General features: G+C 41.4%; 3 protein-coding genes across 5 annotated transcripts; 1 reads left to right on the forward strand and 2 right to left on the reverse strand.

The window, feature by feature from the left end:
- Positions 1 to 18: 18 nt before the first annotated feature.
- On the reverse strand, positions 19 to 3181 carry ino80e (INO80 complex subunit E). Of its 2 annotated transcripts, XM_047598815.1 has the most exons (8): positions 3125 to 3181; positions 2727 to 2809; positions 2568 to 2638; positions 2439 to 2491; positions 2275 to 2356; positions 1593 to 1710; positions 1162 to 1260; positions 19 to 831 (listed from the first exon to the last, which is right to left on the reverse strand). In XM_047598815.1, exons 1-8 carry the CDS (start codon positions 3150 to 3152, stop codon positions 625 to 627), a joined length of 741 nt encoding a protein of 246 aa, XP_047454771.1. In that variant the 5' UTR covers positions 3153 to 3181; the 3' UTR covers positions 19 to 624. The 2 variants fall into 2 exon arrangements, with proteins under 2 accessions (XP_047454771.1, XP_047454773.1); XM_047598817.1 differs by lacking the exon at positions 1162 to 1260.
- Positions 3182 to 4177: 996 nt separating this feature from the next.
- si:ch73-54f23.4 (zinc-binding protein A33) lies at positions 4178 to 6794 on the forward strand. Its single transcript, XM_047598945.1, has 7 exons — positions 4178 to 4218; positions 4477 to 4551; positions 4763 to 4858; positions 5057 to 5290; positions 5718 to 5740; positions 5865 to 5980; positions 6063 to 6794. Exons 2-7 carry the CDS (start codon positions 4486 to 4488, stop codon positions 6614 to 6616), a joined length of 1089 nt encoding a protein of 362 aa, XP_047454901.1. The 5' UTR covers positions 4178 to 4218; positions 4477 to 4485; the 3' UTR covers positions 6617 to 6794.
- Positions 6795 to 7342: 548 nt separating this feature from the next.
- si:dkeyp-77h1.4 lies at positions 7343 to 20294 on the reverse strand. 2 transcript variants are annotated; one of them, XM_047598586.1, is made up of 11 exons: positions 20044 to 20294; positions 16047 to 16112; positions 15882 to 15902; positions 15497 to 15778; positions 14001 to 14121; positions 13691 to 13866; positions 13372 to 13514; positions 12670 to 12817; positions 12268 to 12449; positions 12086 to 12178; positions 7343 to 11378 (listed from the first exon to the last, which is right to left on the reverse strand). In XM_047598586.1, the coding sequence occupies exons 2-11, from the start codon at positions 16090 to 16092 to the stop codon at positions 10695 to 10697; spliced, it is 1896 nt and encodes a 631-aa protein (XP_047454542.1). In that variant the 5' UTR covers positions 16093 to 16112; positions 20044 to 20294; the 3' UTR covers positions 7343 to 10694. The 2 variants fall into 2 exon arrangements, with proteins under 2 accessions (XP_047454542.1, XP_047454540.1); XM_047598584.1 differs by having other exon boundaries at positions 20048 to 20293.
- Positions 20295 to 20407: the final 113 nt, after the last annotated feature.

Genomic DNA, 20407 nt, shown 5'->3' on the forward strand with positions numbered 1-20407 from the left:
GTGAATGAAACACATGAATTACCTTTAAATAAAAAATATTTATTCAATTGAATTTTAATCTGACATCAGCAAAACTGGGTTTGGCAACTTGATAATACACAAGGTTTAAGTACAAATAGCTAACTCAATATTTGTATGCTGCAAACATCAATAATCACAGTTAAACAATCATAGGACTCTGCAGGACTTTTAAAATAAAGTCTGAGATGGTGGTTAGACACAACAAAACAAAAGAGATTCTTGTGCGAAGGACACATCTCCTTGTATTTAAACATTATAGATTAATAGACTGTAGAGACAAATATGATCAGCAGGTAGCTTGAAGTGGAAACATAAAAACATGGATCAGAAACAAAGTAAAGTATCCAATCAGTCCAGCTGCACTGAAACTATCCTAAAAGTTTGCAAACTGTAACGCTGTCACAGATGAATGAACTACCGTGGTGTATGAACAACATAATTCTCATGAGATTGTTTTAACAGTGATAACGCAGTTGAGCTTATGTCCACAAGGTGGAGCTTAACTCTTCTTTTAAGATATGTGGAATGGGCTGCTAAAAAAAGAATATATACAGTGGACTTCTGTGGCAGGCACACACCTCCAGCCCACCTAAGCACACAGGCTCACTCGTTAGGGATGTCAATGACGAGTTCAGCCTCGTCTCCCTCCCCCCTGTCTTCATCTCCTCTGTCACTGTCTCCGTCGCTCTCCCCTTCCTCCTCAGCTGCATCTCCACTGAGCATCTGTCTGGGAACCCAGCTGAAGGGGCCGCTGCCTGCTGGAGCAGCCGCAGGGGTTGATGGGTAATTAGCTGCCATTGGAGCCACAACCTGAGGGGATTGTGATTGACGCAGAAACGTTAGAAATGATACTGAGAAGAAGTGAGACACGGTGACAGAACAAAGGATGCTGATGAATGACTACGTCACAGATGCACAGAATAAATCGGGACCAAGCATGCAACCTTTGCCAAGCTTAAAGCGGCTCGGGAGGCCGGATCTACTGCATCACATTACAAGTTACATTAAGAAGAATAATTCAAACCAACATTTAAGTGGAAAGGTCCTGCTTTCCAGTCAAACACAAGCTGTGAGCATTGAGCAGTATCTGTCTTATTATAATAGTCTGTTAACATCTCCTTTTCCCTCTTCCTCTCTCACCTTCCCCGTAGTCTCTTTCTTGTTTTTAGGCGTCTTTGTTTTTCTCTCTTTCTTCATTCGTTCAGCCTGGGGTGCCAAATACTCTGGTGGGAAGGGCATCTGCCCAACACACACACAGGCCCCAGATTGCAAAATGACCACACGAACATGCATGAACACATTCATGAGCAGTTTACAACACAGAGACACACACACACAAAAATAAAACATACACAGAAGAATGAACAATACAGAGAGAGAGTGAAGGCATTAAAAATCTCAAACAAAAGAACAGAGGAAGAGATAAAACAGACTTGTGAATAAAATGATAAAACAATTGAATAATGCTAAATTAAAACAGGGATTATGCTTTATGATGAAGAGATGACAATGGCAACGTGGTTACTGTTACTGGTTGCAGTGAGATGTGAGAAATCAGAAGAGGAACTCACAGTGTTGAGGTAGGGTCCAGAGCTCGATGACTGTAGAGGATTTACACCAGTACGGGACATGAGGGAGAGATGAGGAGATGATGAAGAAGGAAGGCACGCCCCAGGACTACTTTTACGCCTGTAGAGTTTAGAAGAAATTAAGAGTGACACTAAGCGTGTTGGACAGTAATACAGCCCCAAATGTTTTACTTCACTGTCTTTGCTAGCTCATGTTCATTGGCTCTAAATCACTCATTAAACCACCTTCAATGCACCTTTTTCTCTCTTTGACCTTCAGTCTACATTAGGGTGAAATATGACATCCTACACAATATCAGTGAGAAGCAAAGAGAGGACAAATGCCTAAAATGTTATGACCCTTTCAAATCTTAGTGTTTGAAATAGAGATAAATATCTTGGGCTACAGAGAAGATAAATTTGAACAATCGGGTCTCATTCTTTATGTAAATCAAGACCTTTACAGATAGGAAAAAAAGAGAAAGAATCATAAATAAATGCATTGTCGTAAAACTGTAAAAAGACTGTTATTTAATAATGTCTTTCAGAGTTGAGATAAACAATAATACAGTATTTATTTTTAAAAACTTTTTTTTACAATTTAAGAAAACACATTCTTTTCAGGGTTTCGTGATCCATAAAGTAGACCCAGAATAATGTCTTATTTATCAATTTAAAAACTCACTTCTTTGGTCCATCTCTTTCTCTTTCCCTCTCCCTGGGCCCTTCCACTTCACTGTTTTCTGAGGAAACTGTTGCATCTGAATCTGGAAGAGGAGACCACAACAACTTATTACAACTCTTACAACACAAGCTTTTACAAGCTTTTACATGATGTTTCGTAAGTACCTGAGGAGTCTTCATCTACCCTCTCATACTGAAGCAATCTGTCCAGGAGAAAGCTGGGGAACAGGTAAACGGCATTATTTACTGCACTAACATTAACATCTAGACACTTTCATGAAGACGCAATGTCACCTTTTGTCTCTGGAAACTTTAAGAAGTTTCCTCTGTGCTCTCCTCAGCTCCTCCTGGAAGCACTCTTGTTCCTGAACAACGTAAACGCAAGCACCAAATCAGCCGAACATAAAGCGACATATATGAATTTATTGTAAGTAGAGGAAGACGAAAACTCACATAAACAAGAAATTTTAATTTTCGTTTAAGGTTTTTGTATTTCCGCTTGTAGTCTACTTCGACGTCCGCTTGGCCGTTCATCTCTGAAATGCAAATGATGACAATGAAATCTACCCTCTGCATGCATCTGCAGCTTTGTATCTATAATATCTTATTAATCACTTTATAATGCACACGTGAAACGTGAAACTTTAATTCGCTTTGTGATCAAATGGATATAGTAGACGTTACTGAGCTAGCTATGCTAACTGGAAATGTTAGCTTTCATAGCTAATTTGCTAAAGATATAGAGATTTAGGTCTCGCGGACCGAGGAAAATATCCTCAAGGACCTATTTATAAATGGAAACAATTTTCATGCATTCTAAAGCTAATTTTATCCGGGGAAGACACAGATACCTTTAGCCTGAGTCTGCCTGTGCGACATGCTCTTGTTTACGTTCGTGACGTCGTTTTCCTGCGACGCGGTGGGTGGGACTATTTTTAAAATGAGTTTATTAAAACATTAATAGACACAGAAAAATCCGATGCGCAAATTCCTTGCTTTTTTTCATTTTTTATATAATTTAAATAATTATACATTATCTATTTTCCTCTATATTTTGTGGGGTTACATGCTATTACTAAACAACAGCACTGATAATACAATGCAATTTCTTATATTTCAGCTTGTTGAATCAAATAGCTTTCAACTTTAAATTGCGATGCAAGAGGCAGTGGGAAAAAAAGCTCTTATTTGCTGATGACGCTCAAATTAAATAGTAAACAAAGAGACAGTTCACTGAGTTTAATTTTGATTCTGAGCCAAGAAATGCTTCCATTACTTCATGCAGCAAGATTGGGTGGTATTGTTGAATCATCCCATTGGTGTCTCCTCCATCTGCCGCAATCTGTAGTGCTAGGGTTTGCTGCTCACCCTTAGCTCAGCACAGTCACTTGCCAGGACTCAGCACTATGAATTATAGATGAAGAACATTGCAAAGATGCTGCTCCAGTGCACATACCCACAGGGTGGGGGGTGTGTGTGGGGTGGGGGTGGGGGTATAAAAGTTTAGATAAGTGGAAATACCAAAGAGAAGAGGCTTGTGACAGAGCAGTGGGTTGCAGATAGTACTCCCCCTAGAAGGGCCTGGAAAAATGCTGACTGTACATGAAGAGAGAGCCCCCTCCTCTCAAGAATACAAAGCACCGAGCTGCAACAGCAGCAACCTACTCCCCAGATATGACCGAGCAACCTTGCAAAAATAAACATCTATTGTCTCCTTTCCAGGCAAAACAACTGCTGATATGAAACTCAATCTCGGACTGGATGCCTTTCTCGCTGTTTCCAAAGACACCGGCAGACCGAAATAGACACTTCTGTGTCTGGTGCCATAAATCGCTGCTGCCAACCACACAGTCAGCCAGCAAGCCCTCCTGGCACCTCAGTCACCTGCCCCTTTCCCACCCCTCCTTTTCCTTCCTTTCGTCTTTATGGATTCATATATTCTCAAGTCAGGCTGCGGCTACCGATCTGTGCCTGTCAATACATTTTCTCGTTTTAATTTTCTGCTTGGATGTATGTCCTTGTTGCTCTATTAGTCTGACCTTAGATTTACTTTTCTTTTCATCGTGCTGGCATGTGCACTTTTTTGTCTCTCACTTTTTCTCTATGTTTTCATGCCCTTCACATTGTCTGTCCTTCTTTGTCCCTCCATCTTTTTTATTTCAGCTTCTCAGAACTCTTTTTGTTTCTGTTTTGTCGCATTCAGAAAACTGGAATGTACCAAAACCACACCAAAGCCACCAAAAACAACTGCAATAAAAGCCTTCTCCGTGATCACAAGGTAAGCTTTGTATTTTATGGTTTTCACCTCCTCTTGCATTCAGAACAGCTGACAGTAGGTCTATTTTTTCCCACAATGTGTGTCTTGATTTGAATGTTCTTATTTTGTACACACAAACTGTAGCCGAAGGTCTTCAGGATATTAAATCAGCACTGTTCCCTATTCATGTTTTTCTTCAATCTTCTGTCTCCTGTGTGTGTGTGTGTTACAGGAAAAGCTTATTCAGGCTATAAAAAGAATCAAGCATGAGATAGATGAGTGCAGAGAAGCAGAGAGAGAGACGTACATAGAGTCTGTGGATGTGGAGGTACTGCTGCTGCATTATTCATTCTTATCTTTTCAAAAAATACACTCTTTTATGTAATATTTTCACTTAACTGCAAATCATAGTGTAATCGTAAACATTCTGCTGAAGCCATTTTGAAAATCCATATTCTCATATCTGAACATTTACTTAGAAGTACGGTGAATTATTACTGTAACGCATTTGCCCTTTGTCCTTCAGAACAGGTTTGATGAGCTGGAACGGGAAATCAGATCAGAGTTTCAGAACCTCCATCGTTTCCTGGATGAGGAGGAGTCCATGGACCTGGAGCGACTGAGGAAGCACAAACAGAACCAAGTGAAGCAGCTGAAGGAGAGAGAGAAGAAAATAGCCCAGCAAGGGAGAGACTTGGAGAGAGCGATCGCAGTGCTCAACAGCAAACTGACTGAGGAGGACAGTCCCAAGCTGCTCAAAGTGAGGACGCGTAATCACTGAAAGAGAAGACGCGAACAAACAAAGGTCGCATCTGATTATTTGTCTTATTAGCGCCCGCAGCTACACGTGGGTCTATACTGGGCCTGTGACTCAAGAAAACAGCTGTCTATAATCGTTCATCTTGTTTGATTCAGTGTAGACTCCACAGGCTAACATCAAAGTGATTTAACTGTAGAACTGCATTGTATTTGTTTTAGCAACAACACCTTATTGGTGCTTATTTGATCAATTATAGACATTGATTGAGTAAACCGTTGACTTGCTGAGATTGGCAAGTCAAAATCAATTTCTCATTTAAAAGAGGAAGGACTAAAGGCGGTCAGTGCCTCACTCAGCAGATGGCAAACTGTCGTGGTAATGTTTTAATTAATTACAACCAAATTCTGAATTGTCTCTCTCATTGCAGGAAATTCAAGATCTCATAAAAAGGCAAGTTTTATGTGCATTTAACATTTCTTTTTATTCTTATTTTTTGACTCTACGCCGTGTCATGTCGACCTGTTTGTTGTTCTGCCATCCATCATTCGGTCTTCCCTCCTCCTGCTTTATCCAGGTCCCAGGTCAGCTTTGTTCTTCCAGCAGAGGTTGACTCAGAGGTTCGGTCTGGCCAGTTTGTGGGGCCTATCCAGTACAAGATATGGAAGCACATGAAAAGCTGCCTCTACCCAAGTACGTTCACTCAAGTCATTCAATACCAGACTGGGCAATCAACAGCAATAACTCATTGTACTCAATCTGTTTCTGCCTGTAGATATTACATTAGTGACCTTTGACCCCGAAACAGCCCACCCTAATCTGTCCCTGTCTGAGTCCTACACTTCAGTTTGGTTTGAGGAAGATAAAGACACAACAGATTGCCAGGCCAACCCACGACGGTTTCACTATTATTACTGTGTGTTGGGCAAGCAGAGCTTCACCACAGGCCGCCACTACTGGGAGGTGGACGTGGGCAACAAGACGGCTTGGAGGTTAGGCGTTGCGCAAGAAGATGTCCCAAGAGGGGAGATGGCCACGTCGGGCACCTCCAGCGGCCTCTGGACCCTAGCGCTGAAGAACGGATCTGTCTTCGCCTGCACTGACCCGACGCCCGCCAAGATCAAAGTGTCTCTCCGCCTTGTCCGCATTGGCGTGTTCTTAGACTGCGAAAAAGAGGAGGTCACTTTTTATAATGCCATCACCATGGCTCCAATATACACCTTCTCCATGGGAACAATCTTGGTTCCTCTGTTCCCGTTCTATAACCCGTGTGACTCAGACTATGGAAAGAACCTGGCGCCAATTAAGAACTTTCACCCCTCATTATAAGAAGCTGCTATCCTCGGCTTGAACACTGAAAGTTTCCCATAAAAATTTATAATTTTACTGTTGTAGAATGATTACATTTTGTGGCTGAAACAATACGTCAGTTGAAAATATTTGGCAATGATTTGGCGTATGAAATGCTTTCTGTCTGAAAATAAACTTGACATGTTTGAGATTTGGACTGTTGGTTTGACATTTAAGGCTTTCAAAGATGCCCCCTGGATTTCAGTAAATTTGGTTGTCTTCGCACAGACAATCTGATGATTAACAAAACATTAAACAGGCTAATAATTAAAGTAATAATTGGCGGCAACAGGTATTAAATGGTGCACTTACAACTAGACAAAATAGTGTTATTATGTGTTGTATAAAGAGAGACAGTTCAGTGCTTTTGAGTCAGAGTGAGAACATCGTAAATGTGCAAACTGGGATAATAACGGGCAAGGTTAAATATAGTAAAGCATGCTTGTTATTTGCCGCCATCATGGAGCTTCGGGATTTATAGCATGTGTAAACAGAATTACAATGCTGCTTTCAACCAACTTATAAATACACCTGATGTGCCTGCTCTGCTATGACATACGACAGGCAAGTGGGAGTAGTGAGGACGTGTCACATGATACTCAAACAATGGTAGACATCGAGCAGGATCGAAGCGGAAAAGACCTCTGCTAGACAAAACCGTTCAGTCAGTTGCTCAGAGAAAGAAAACTAAGGCAGGACAGCAAATGTCATAATCTTTTGTTTATTCTTAGTATTCCTTTAGACATGAAATAAAGAAAACATTTGTCTTTACAAAACATCTGTGTGGTGTGCTGTGCAAAAAGAGAGTACAGAGAGACCATGTGGAACGTCACACCACGACCAGGCCAGAACAGCAGCAGTAATCAGAGAGGGCATTGACAACTCCCGTAGAGCGAGGAGGACCAGTGGTATTAACAGTAGTGGTTTCTATTGGGAGCTTAACGGAGGTGGACGTGACACCAGAATCTCTCCGGCACCAATTCGATGTAATAGCTCCCACCAGACCAAGCCTTCTTTGAGTTGCTGGTAATGTGTAAAACAAAAGGCTTGTCGTGTCCACCACTCACCATCTGCCTCTCTCACATCACTACTGTGGCTTTGTTTTACAATCACTGACAATATATAGAGTGGTGGTGTTGCAATAAACTGCTATACTAGCCGTCTCTCATCAGTTTCTTACAACAACAAAAAGCAGGGGTTTCCCCACACGAAGCTTTACCGTTCATCTGCTACCGTCAGGAATTCACTCACAATCTGCATCACAGACTTGATTAAAGAAAACACCCTCACTTACATATAAAGCGCACCCAGCAGTCTCCAGGCTACATATTCTCAAGGCAGATCACTTTCCAAATTTCTTTCACATTACCTTAGGCCAGTCAGTGATATTACATTGTTCAATCACGTGTGCAAACTGCGTTCTACATCTGTGAATATCCTACTGAATATGAAAAAGGTGTCATTAGGAAGAGGCTAATGACAGAATACAAGCCAACTATCCAATATACATTTTAGGCACTAAAACAAAGACAATATTCACTCAAATATTAATAACTTTTACAATTTTTTTTTGTGGCTTTAAACACATTCACACTCATGACTTAAACACAGCACTTGTTTTCGGCACGTTGCGAGACGATATACGCAGGCACATGGATACCTTACTCACAAGAGGTGGAGAAGCACACGGAAAGTACACAAGTTTCATTCTGTACAAACTGACTGTGCATAGATTCGGCGCACACTCAGTCACCCGCGCTCAAAGACACGTGCATCATAGGCACACAGACTTTAAACAGAGAAATCCCCGACGCACACTGATGGCAACATTAAAACGTCACTCCTCCGATCGCACACACACACAGAGACGCACAACTTCTGGACGATAAACGCCTGTCGTTCAGAACGTGCTGTGGGCATGATGCAGTCAACGCTTGGTTAAACATTTCAGTACGACATGTAAATATTGTGAGAGATAGGTTATGTTGTGAGTATCGTCGGGTTGGAATGGCAATAATTGATCTTAACAGAGCTAATATGGTCTTCATGTATTTTTTACAATATTTGGTTGTTAAATTAGTTCAAGACATTAGTGAATATTAGTATATATAGTATAGTGTGTGTATATATATTTATATATTAGATTTAAGGTTGGTGAGAGATTTAGTCTTTTTTTTTTGATTATTAACTTTGATACAACAACTGCTTTATACACTGAAACATTCAGCCATAATGAGGGTTAAACAAGCATACACATGCAATATATACAAGGCTGAAGTGTGTGTTTGTGGTTTTTGTGTGTCTGTTTGTGTATGTACAGTATGTCTGTTTGAAGAGCTTTGTCAGTACTGCCAAATGGGTTTGTGGTTTCCTCACAAATGCAGGTTGGAGGCGTATATATCTATATATATTATATAGTTTATATATATATATATAGTTTTACACATTTTACACTGGCATGCATTTGCTCTTGCGTAACACGTGTGACTAACTGATGTTGTTTTTAACATTGAGGCACCTTGTCATTTTAGTTTATATATTGGTTTATATGTAACGTATCAAATCTGACATCTAAACCTTATCTTATGGCTTTCTTTAAGATGCAACATCTCGTAATTATTTGACCATAAGAAAAATCTATTTGTCCGCAAAGCTACAAGGAAAGGCTACTTGAATGCAAATGGATCCACTTGTAATTTTCCTACATTTCTTTGATTGTTCGATTGAATTGTCTTAGCTGTCATTTTGTGCTATTCCAAAAGATCCAAAATGCCTTTTTGTTGATTTCAGCGCATCAGACCTGGATGGTCACTCGTTTGCGTGGTCAGTTAAAACGAGGTAGAGACATGCATTTTGTCATGTAAAAATGTATCTGCACACCTCCTCTGTTCCATAAAGGAGTTTAAAAGGGATTCAGTTAAGTTGACTGGACACTGAGGCCAGCTCTGGACAGACTGTATGGTGCCATTGATCCTGGGCTTCATACTATATTGAAGCTATAAGGGCCATAAATATTGTAGCTTTTTTTCATATTTTAACAGGTCATATACTGACTGTTAGCAAAACACTTTCATAGAACAAAAAAAAATAATAATTTCTAACTTCTGCCTATAGGCCATGTGTTTAAGTGGCTAAGAATGACATGTGAGAGAATAAGAAGGACATATATGGTGACAACCAAGGAGGGAATAATAGAAAATTACTCAATAAAGACAAGGAAGAGATGGCAGAGGGAAATAACAAAAGAATTATAGATGAAAAAAAATAAATAAGAATAAGCAAGAAAAAAGTATTTGAAGTCACCACACACTTGGTGTCAGTATTTCATTATTGGAAAGCCCAACATACAGTGGGAACAGGGTGGTCCTGTTAAGATTCTGCTAACACAAGCTTTTCATTAAACTGGGGGAGCACTGAGATTTGATGAAGCCACTGGGAAATCCAGATCAAAGACACTAAAGGGGTTGAACCAGACTTGAGGGATCAGTCTGCAAAACAAATTTTAATCATCTGAGACATCCGCTGGGATTCTGACTGTCAGTCCCAGAAACTATAAATAGTGGATTATTAACAGATTTAGGTTTAGAACGACACAAGCTAAAAAAAAATTAAAAAATAAAAACCTGACAGAGGAACACGCATCTAAGGTCAATTATGTGTTGCTTTAAGGAAATACTGTAAACCTCTCTGAATGTTTTAGAAAATACCTTACTTGAAGTTAACATTTTAGTTGTAAACTCTGCAAAAGAATTTGCAGTCTGGCAGTTTTACTGTAAAATTACCAAAAAATGAGGCTGCAAGGTGTGTACAACTAAAATGTTTAACAATCAACTGCCGTCTTTGTTATGTTGAACTGTTTTAGAAAGTCTCAAAGGTTTTAGTGTTGGTTATAGACAGGTGAAGGTAATACAGTGTTCATTAGGCATTAGAGATGTTACATGTTACACGTCCTCGCCCCAGCTGCAGTGGTTTCCTCATTTGGTAGGGGGTGCTCGATTGTCTACAGTGGTGGTAGATGGAACACATCGATGAGACTTCCTTTCTGCTTTTGCAGTGCTCAGGTGGTAGTGGTTGAATCATCAGCCAGGGTGCCATCTTTGCTGGATTCTAGTGCAGCACCGCTAGATTTCAGCTCCACTTCAGGGGTTTTAGGAGGGACCGCTTTAGGAGCCGAGCTTCCAATAATATCAGTGTGATCTGGGCTGGGTTTGGACTCTGGCCCTGGTTCAGGTGTACCGTTGGTAATAGGTTCCGGTGTGGTTGGTTTAGGGGACTCAGGTGTGGGAGTTAGGGCACTCTTACTCTCAGGTGCTGGAGCGGTGGCTTTGGGAACAGCTGGCTTGGGCTCTGGGCTAGGGCTGGGTGGAGGCTTTGAATCAGCTGGAGCCGCAGTGGGTTCAGGGCTGGGGGTTGGGAAGATTTTAACATCTGGTGGTTTGGGTTGATCCAACTTGGCTTCTACAGGGTGTTCAGGGGTTTTCTTAGTGTCAGGGGCTGGGCTAACTTCAGTTTCAGGTATTGGACTGGACTGCATTTCCATAGCTGGTGGGGCGCTTGGCTTACACTCAGCAGCAGCCGGAGGACTTGGTTTGGATTCAGAGATGCTAACAGCCTCAGAGTCGGGGATTTGGTCAGGGGCATCAGTGTCAGTGTCCAGTGGAAGGGCGGTGTTAAAGCCGACACCAGAATCACTGGTCTCTAGGTTACCGACCCCAACCTCTTTAGAGGAAACCTCCAGACCCTGAGTTTAGAGAGACAACAAGGTAAGGCAACTTGATTGTTTTAAACTTGGATCTTTAAACAACAAGGCAGTTCAAACTGGCATTAAAACAACTCATAACAGACATACAAGGGGATAAAATATTATAAAAATGTTTTATAATAGTAAAATAAACCGGAAGATAATTATAAGGTAAAACTTGAATATAATAGGAGTGTAAAAGTCAGCCCAGATATAAATGCAATAACAAATTTAACTCAATAGAAGGTCGTGGCAAACAGAAACATTTCCAGCCTTGATTTAAAAGAACAGAGAGTTGGGGTAGAGCTCAGGTTTTCTGGGAGTTTATTCTAGATATGGAGGGCTTAAAATTTGAAATCTGCTCTTCCATGTTTTGACATTATACAGACCAATCCCAGAAGACCTGAGAGGTCAGAATGGTTCATAACACAGCAGAGGAGCCGAAACTTACGTAGGCCCATAACCATTCAATGCTTTATGAACCAAGAGTAATATTATAAAACCCATTCTTTGTCATACGGGAAGCCACTGCAACGGTCTGAGACCTGAACTGATGTGATCCACTTTGTTGATCTTAGTGAGGACTCTAGCAGCAGCGTTCTGAATAAGCTGCAACTGTCTAAACGCAGAAAACAGCACGAAAGGGGAAACATTATTAAAACCTCCCATTGACTCAGTTTCAAGAGAGACATATTGCATTTTCATACCTTAATGTCTACCTCGGTGCTCTGGGATTTCTCTGTGGTGTCAGCCTGGGAATGCTTGGATTCCTCACTGAGTTTGGTGATGTTCTTGACCACCTGTGAGGATGCACACACACACAAAGCAAAAGTCATTCATTATATCAGAATATCATTACCACTGTTGGAGGTACATTTGTTCCCCCAACCTGTCTGAAAGCCTCTCCCTCATCCTCTTTGCCAGCATTCTGGGCAATCTTCTCCAGGGCAGCGGCCCTCTTGGCTCTTTTCTTCACTTTGATCAGGCAGGACAGCAGGCAAACAAGCAGAAGGAAAACCAGCAGGCCCAACAGGGCAATGATGGCCACATACAGCGACTCCAGTCTGTAGGCTACATGAGGCAAAGTGGGAATGGGGAAAGAAAGACAAGAGTAGGAGGGCAAATAGTTCAGCTGACCTTTCAATGACGTGTTGAAATCCCACAGTTCCAAGAAAAGATTCTTCTTTGATTTTTATGCATCACAGAGCAACAGAACATATTTTTGGCACTACTATATCGACCAAACAATCAGCAATTCTAACCCAGTGCCACCCTGTCCTCTGTCACTTACGTAGTAGTCCCAGGTGGATAGTGGACACAGTGAATCCCTGTAAATCTGTGATTTTGAACACCCCTACATCCGCACTCTTGACCTGATCCAGGTAAACCAATGAACCCTCCATAGTGAGACGGTCCTCCAGACCCAGCTCAGTTCGGGCCTAGAATTAAATACACGTACATTTACATGTTTGCTGTCAAAGATATTAACTCACAATTAGAAAAATTACAGGCACTTAAGAAAGCTGCAGTTATTTAGCAACAAAGAATATCCCAAATATATGCAAATGAACAATAGGAAAATACCACAAATAGAGTTTTAATTGTGAAATATACAATTGCTGTATGGCATACGACTACGATATAGACATGCTCTACTATATATTTTGGAAACTGGAGTTTGTGTGTTAATATGAAACCTATTATTGATTCCTATAGTACATGTTTTCATACAAAATGTAATATACAGTATATAGAGAAAATATTTGTGGAGAATCAGAAATTGTAACTTAGATTAACGTCACCCGCCTTTATTGTTTGTTTGTTTGTTTGTTTGTTTGTCTTATTAGGAGCTACATTAGCTGAAGTTATTCTTCCTGGGGTCCATAGCTGTGATTTGAAGCTCCACTGATGATCATTTTCACATGGTTATTATGTGTTTGCAGTCGAATACAGAAAATATACAACAAATAAAGAAAGAACAGGTTCTAGTTACACTTGTAAATTCTCCCTTGTCCAGAAGCAGACGTGGCGTGGGGTCATTGTCGGGGATGTAGTAAAGGTGGACCAAAGAGCTGTTGAGTATCAGGTTGATCTTCAGTTTCTTACCATGCGGGAGGGTCACAAAGTTTTGATGCTCTGAGACACAAGCAGAACAAGGAGAAGGGAGGACATTCGATAAATACATCACGTTGTTTTGAAGCCCATGGGCGGCGTAAAACGCATTAGCCAGCCAGAGCCCATTAACGGTTGTATCTTCAAAGGCAATTACGTTCGACGTAGTGAGTGTATAAACCTAGCAGTTTCACTCTTACCTTTGACATTCAGACACACTTTCTTCTTGATGTCACCTTTAGCGTCACTCACAGCATAGCTGCCCTCATCTGCACCAGTGACATCGCTGATGGTGACGTAGCGATCATCAACGCTGATACGACCTCGGTAGGGCTTGGTGGTTGTCCCTGTATTGGTCCGGATCACCAAAGCTGGACTGCAGAAAGTCAAAGAGGATGAACTTTTCACGGCCGTTCCTGGTAACTCTGAGATATGCTGTCTCAGCGCATACGCATCAAGGTAGGAAAATGTCACTAGGTTGAAACAACAGTGCAGTTTTGCTGACTTTACCTCGACGTTTGGTTGGCTTCCACAGCACTGGGCCTGTATTCAAGAGTGATGGGAAGATCAACCCCCGACAGCGACATTTTTAAATTGCCTCCGTATTTAATAATTTCCTCGTTGGAGCAATCTGGAACGTAAAAGAAGGCAGATGAACAGTTTATTTTTGAGTAAAAGGAAGCAACAAAGATAATTAGAGTGAATAGGAAATGAGCTGATGTTTAAGTAGAGGGGAGCAAAGGCAGCTTATTTGCTTGAGGTGAAAGGACAGTGTTGCGCGAGAAAGGACGGTTAGAGGTGAAGGAGTGAGGAAGAGAGAGGAGGGAATAACTCAACAGATGTGGCTAAAAGGGGACAGATTGCAGAGACAAAACGCACTGACCCAAAAATATCAGGGTAAAAGGAATGAAAGGGTAGAGATTCAAACCAAACCGAGGAAAGGACAGTAAAGACAAGATAAAGACAGGAAAACAGCAGGGAAGGAGGGAAGGAGGGAGAGAGTGGGCTGGTGGTTAAAGAGCTGCATAATTACTGCCTGGCAGCTCCAGCATGCTCTGAGAACGCACACAAACACACCTCTTCATCGCTTCACAACACATTACTCCCTCCATATGGCACCACTTCCGCATACTGCTACGCTATAGCTGCCTTTATCCATGCTGGGTTTGAGCCCACTCCTTCCTCTGCGAGTTTGGATCATTCTCTCCTTCTTTTCATCTTTGTGTGTGGTTGTGCATGCTTAATCTCATTTGAATTGCCAGTGAGAGTCAACATGGATGCAACTTGTTACACTGACTGGAGAAAGAGGATGTGCAAATGTGAGGTTTATTCGGGTGCATGGTTAAGCGTGTGAAATGCCAATAGTAAAAGGGCACCAGTTAAGTATTCATAGTGAAGTGTTCATGATAGTGACAGCACAGGAACATAGCATTAGCAAAATGTATTTAATAAGATACGATGCGATGCGATGCGATGCGATGCGATGCGGTGGGACGCAGTGCGATGTGGTGTGGTACATATCAGTTAAATTAAAAGGTATTCAGTCCAAAAATAAATACCACCTCAGCACAGCAAAGTACAAGTAACTCCAAAAGTTACATTACACAGCTCAGTTATATTACATGTTTGAGAATAAAACTCAAGTGATTAGATGATCAAAAAGTATAACAACAGATTTGATGATTAAATAATTATTTAAATCAAGCAAAAGTGCCCATAATTCACAGGTACATTTTGTTGGCTTCTTTAGTCTTTACAGTAAGATATAAAATGAAATTTTGCAAAGTTGCAAACATATTTCAGTCTCATCACAGTCTCCTTCTAGAAATATTTGTGATTCAATGTGTTATTTTGGATCTGAAATGTTATTTTTCAGACCTCTGTTATATCATAATTTGCAGTCAAATTAATGGTTAAAATGGTTGAAATTAGAGTCTTGCAGCTCATTTTAAATTACAGTTTTTCTTGCAAATGCAACGTGTCAGTTGAGGCCATGCTTACCATACCTCGTACATAGAGCACAATGCGTTTCGCTTCATCTGGAGAATCTGGATTCTTCACGGTGTAGATGCCCTCATCCCCCTCTTCCACAGCCTCAATAACCAGGTGCTTATGGTACTGGTTAAGTTTGACCCGAGAGCTGACTTCTTTGGTGCCCCTCAGCAGGACAACTTCAGGCGACCGAGGAGATGACTTGTTCTTAAACGTAATCTCCACGTCGAGCGAGGGAAGTAGGATGTGGAAATCCTCCCCATGGAATAAGGTGATGGTGTCCTCATTGGGTTGTACTGGATTACGAAACAAACATATAAGAGGGTGAGGAAAACTCATCATTTATAACTGATGAGTCCGAATTATAGTGTATATGCTGCTCTGGTACTCAACAGTTACCTTTTACAGAGGCACAAAGAGCTGTAAACAAAGATAAAAGAGAAATAATTAAATCTCAGCACATTCTCAAAAGACTGGATATTTGATAGTTGATGGAAACATATACAGTTTCATTCCCAGATCACTGCTGGTGGTATAATGCATGACTGATGTTTCTTAGCATACCTGTAATGACCAGAAAGCTGAGAACAATAACACGGGCTGCCAGCATGTTGGCTGATTTCTTTGAGTCTACAAAGAAAAGAAAATAATCATTCATGCAGTGTGTTCAAACTGAAGATACAGTGTCAGTAAACAGTTTCTATAGAAATGACTCATTTGACGATCATGCAATAAGGATGAGTGCTGACAGAAAAAACTTGCCTTCCAGCTCCAATTACTGAGTAAGAATCACTCACATCTATCTGTTCGTTATATAGGAGGTCTCCTGGTGACATGTGCACGCACAATTAATATGACGGCCAACAGCCAGCACATTCATTCGTGCCAATAATCCAAACTGTAAAACACAACTGATGGTATAAACATTGATTCAAGGCAGATACCAGTCTGGTTAAACGTCACTCCATACATATTACAGTAAATATCAATCAGTACAGAAATTTATGAGAGGGACATTTTCCAAGATGCCCTAGGGAATCGAGGATCCATGGAGAACCCAGGTTAATCTCAGCACTGGAGGAATATTGATGATTTGACCAGCTTTCTTCTTTTGTGAAGAGACATCAGAGGCAACACATCAAGAGGTTGGAGCAAGAGAAACTGCCCTATGGTCATGTTTTAAAAGCCCAGGAGAGGATCAGGAGGGAACACCTGCAGTGATCACAGTTGGACGGTGCAGCATTTAAGCAGGCATCCGGGTTTGTCTATATCTTTCTTTCTAAGATAAAAGGATTTAATTGTAAAGAGACTATCTGCAGATGATCTTGCAGTCCCTGTAAATTCAATTTCTCCACCACTGCCTGGAGGTAATTCTTGGACCTAAGACATAAAAACCTGGCTAAAGTACAACTTTTGTTGAGAAACCCATTAGGACTTAATAGCATCCCTGACTGCAGTTTAAAACCAGGATCTCCGAAGTTTATACGTTGAAGACATTGTTGTAGGCCTTACCAACAGGCAAGATTTATGTCGTAGTATGTTTATGAGGGAGCACAGTCAAGGACTATTGATTGCATGTATGCAGAATAATTATTGAACCACAAGCTAATTGAAATCATTGCCTGTGTAACAGAGAGGTTTCTATAAGCAAATGAGCACAATAATATGGTGGGAGGTTGAGCATCTATTCCGCAGGAACACATGATAGTTCTCTGAAGGAATTATGGTGATGTGAAATGCCTTCTATTACACCGAGGAAACACATCAAGAGAGTTTGTGCAAAAGAGATTTTGCTGCAGTTTTCATTTACGAAGCCCAGGAGGGGACTGGGAGGGAACACCTGCAGTGCCCACAACCACACTTTGCAGCAGCTAATAAACGCAGTAAACATTAAAGTGTCTCTTTGTAGCACAGTAGATGACATCAGACATCCAATTTCTGCCGGAAATGAAGGAGCGTTAAAGCACCGTAACACTGTGTATAAGCCTATGTGTGCATTTTATGCATGTCTGCCCTCTGCCTGACTTTGCACGCGAACATATTTCTAAAGATTGTTGCCAAAGAGGCTTTCGCTCTTCCTTTTTACTTAATCAGCATAAAAATAAATTGTTATAATCTGACATCCAGAATTGTTGTTTCACACGAGGCCTTATACAGACGTCGGCACCGTGTCTGCCACATCCTCAGCCACACTCTGGGCACGAAGCCTACTGATTTCATTTCATCTGAAAACAAAATACAGAGCAAGGCTGCGTCACACAGAGCATTGTCGATTGGAAAACAACCTTTAGTGCCCACTGTCATCTCTATAACTCAAACTGGCGCTGTAATTTCATCACAGTAGTTCCCATCTTTGTTTCTATATTTTTCTTCTCATGGATTAAATCCTCATTAGAAGCTGCTGCATCATGTTAACATCTGACTAAATAGCAGAGTATTGACCCTTGTAGGAGTCAGCATTTAATTAATACTGCAATCTGAGATGCAGGATTGGTTGGTTGCAGAGAAAAAGAGATAGAAACAGTATCCATCTGTTTGTCACAGCAGTTGGCCTCACGGAGTCACCGCAGACAATCTGGTTTCTATGCAGGATCTGTGGAGCAGATAAATCCAAAATCTTCTCTTTTGTTTCTGTGATATTTAGAATTTGAGACCAAAACCAACACTGAGCACAGGCATGCAAGTACATAAAAACAACGCCCATGGCCTGTGTTATAAGCTTTTTCCTACACAGTCCTTTAGGCTGCAGACAAGCATGCCATCTGCTATCCTTCCCTGACATTCTACCCTTCCCTCAAGCTTTATACAGTTTTATTCTACTTCACTGTGTTTTCCACTCTCAATTTTCTCACTTCTGTCAACACAAGTGTTACCTTCTACCACTATGATGAGGGACTGTAACTTTCTGTGCTTATCTTTGAGAGTCTATACTATCTTTCTCTTCTTTCCACCACATTTTGGCCCCTCAGTATGACTCCTCTCAAACCGAATCCCATACTCTGTCGCAGGGCATCTGTGTCATTTCCCACTTTCGCTACATTTCTCTCGCTCTTTTTATCGCATCTCTTTCATCCTCTCCTACTCCCTGTATTATATAATCCAAGCCAGTGCATCCCACTCTGAAAAGAAAGCCTGTAACTGTGTTCCTTCAAACTCCCTGCTTACTGGAGGGACAGGCAGGTCTTTGTCCGAGGCGTTTAAAGAGGCGGAAATGCCTTCAATGACTGCAGATGTGGGGAACTCACAAAGCAAAGTCTGTGTCTTTGCCCTCCATCATTTCTCTTTCATTTTCACTTTACTCCTTTTATTTGCACAAGTGAATGTGTGGAACGTGGGGTCAAGCTCCCGAGAAGGCAGACTAGGGATGAGCTTAAGCACACATTTACACAGAAGCACAGGCTGTTCTAAGAGTGCTTGACATTTATTAATCATGAGGCATCAGAAAAAGAAAAAAAGCATTGTGGCTAGAAACCCACACATGAAAATGAATTCACTTTTTACATCTTAAAGCAAAAATAAAGAGTTTTTCCCTTTACTGGAGCGCTTTTAAAATTGAGAGACGTCACTGCAACTCTTTTCGTATCTCAAGTGTATCACATCAGCAGAGCAGACATGACCAGAATATCCCGTCTAGACGAAACCAGAGTGTAATACATAATTTCTGAAGTTTATATTGCAGAAGAAGCCTGAAGCAGCTGACAGCCTATTTTCCTACGGTGTTGGCTGCAGTGAAATAACGGATGAGACAGGTTTCCACCATATTGCTTGCACCTGTCAGATTCTTTAAAATCAATGGACATGAGGGAGGAGTGGGGAGGAGTGGGTGCTGCGGGGGGAAGCTATGTGCGGTATTGACAGCGATGACAGAGAAGATGTGAAATTGTCTCTAGATAATCATGTGGACAGCATTGTCTGATGCGCTGTTAAGGGCCTTCTTCCAGCTCCGGTCACAGTCTGTGAGCAGGACACTGCAGGCGGAGGCAAAAGAGCCTTCAGGTCGGAGGCTCTCAGATAATGGAAGCTATTAAGCTTTTAAGTGGTGACAGGACATCCAGCCTATTTGTCCTTATAATAGCTTATTTTAAGAGTAAAGCCTGAGAAAGAATATAAAATATTCAAAATAGAAGTAAGGATAACATCATTAGGTATTAATCATCATCATTACAGGCTCATTTGTTTTTTAATTTAAAGTGGATTAATGGCCAGACCAGCTGAGCCTATATGAGGTTTAAAAAATACAAATTGCCTTTTCTGGGATATTTTTCAGAACCTGAATGAAATCTCAGAGGCTAAGGAATAAATCAGATGAACCTAAAAATATCTACTCAGCTCTTGATGTAACAACCTCAATATCAGATCCTTCAAATCGCTAAACATGTTATCACACCTTTCCAGTTAAAGGCATAGTTGGAGATGAATAAAGTCTAATCAGTCTCCTCTGAGCCGGGACAGCCGATAAGCGCGTCAACCGAAAAACTGCAGAATTTAACCCGTGGCGCACCAGTCAAATTTAGGACACACACACCCGCACATGTATGTAAAGGGTAAGGAATTCACCTACCTACCTTAGACTGACCGGGTGGAGCCGCGCTGCTGTCGCGGAGGAGATGCGGAGAGATGCTTTCAGAGGTGAAAATCTGCGTGGATGCTGCCTGTTTTCTGCCTCGTCGTCTCCCTCCCTTTCAACCTCGCCCCCCTCAAGAGCAGCACTTCACGACTCGGGCTCAACATTTAGAAGATGCTCGGAACATGTCGGGCTCTGCTCACTCTCGGAGCCACTCGACTCGCGTCGGGAAACACCGGCCGCCCTGCGCCCCACCACACACACCTATGGTCATCTGACCACAGATAATGGCATCGTTTGAAAATGACGAGAGAACGGTGTGTTTAAGGGTCGTTTATTTATTGCTTACACTGTCATTTAA

This window comes from Mugil cephalus, chromosome 11, assembly GCF_022458985.1.
Source record: "Mugil cephalus isolate CIBA_MC_2020 chromosome 11, CIBA_Mcephalus_1.1, whole genome shotgun sequence".
Lineage (NCBI taxonomy): Eukaryota > Metazoa > Chordata > Actinopteri > Mugiliformes > Mugilidae > Mugil > Mugil cephalus.

Excerpts from the sequence above, each read along its gene's own strand:
- ino80e (XM_047598815.1), bottom strand. The coding sequence starts at position 3,152 with ATGTCGCACAGGCAGACTCAGGCTAAAG. Across the intron at positions 2,639-2,726 it reads AATTAAAATTTCTTGTTTAT|GAACAAGAGTGCTTCCAGGA; the intron begins GTGAGTTTTCGT and ends TACGTTGTTCAG. Across the intron at positions 832-1,161 it reads AGAAAGAGACTACGGGGAAG|GTTGTGGCTCCAATGGCAGC; the intron begins GTGAGAGAGGAA and ends CAATCCCCTCAG.
- si:dkeyp-77h1.4 (XM_047598586.1), bottom strand. The coding sequence starts at position 16,092 with ATGCTGGCAGCCCGTGTTATTGTTCTCAGCTTTCTGGTCATTACAG. Across the intron at positions 14,122-15,496 it reads CATTGTGCTCTATGTACGAG|ATTGCTCCAACGAGGAAATT; the intron begins GTATGGTAAGCA and ends TTTACGTTCCAG. Across the intron at positions 13,515-13,690 it reads AGTGTGTCTGAATGTCAAAG|AGCATCAAAACTTTGTGACC; the intron begins GTAAGAGTGAAA and ends CTTGTGTCTCAG.
- si:ch73-54f23.4 (XM_047598945.1), top strand. The coding sequence starts at position 4,486 with ATGTACCAAAACCACACCAAAGCCACCAAAAACAACTGCAATAAAAGC. Across the intron at positions 4,552-4,762 it reads GCCTTCTCCGTGATCACAAG|GAAAAGCTTATTCAGGCTAT; the intron begins GTAAGCTTTGTA and ends TGTGTGTTACAG. Across the intron at positions 4,859-5,056 it reads TAGAGTCTGTGGATGTGGAG|AACAGGTTTGATGAGCTGGA; the intron begins GTACTGCTGCTG and ends TTTGTCCTTCAG.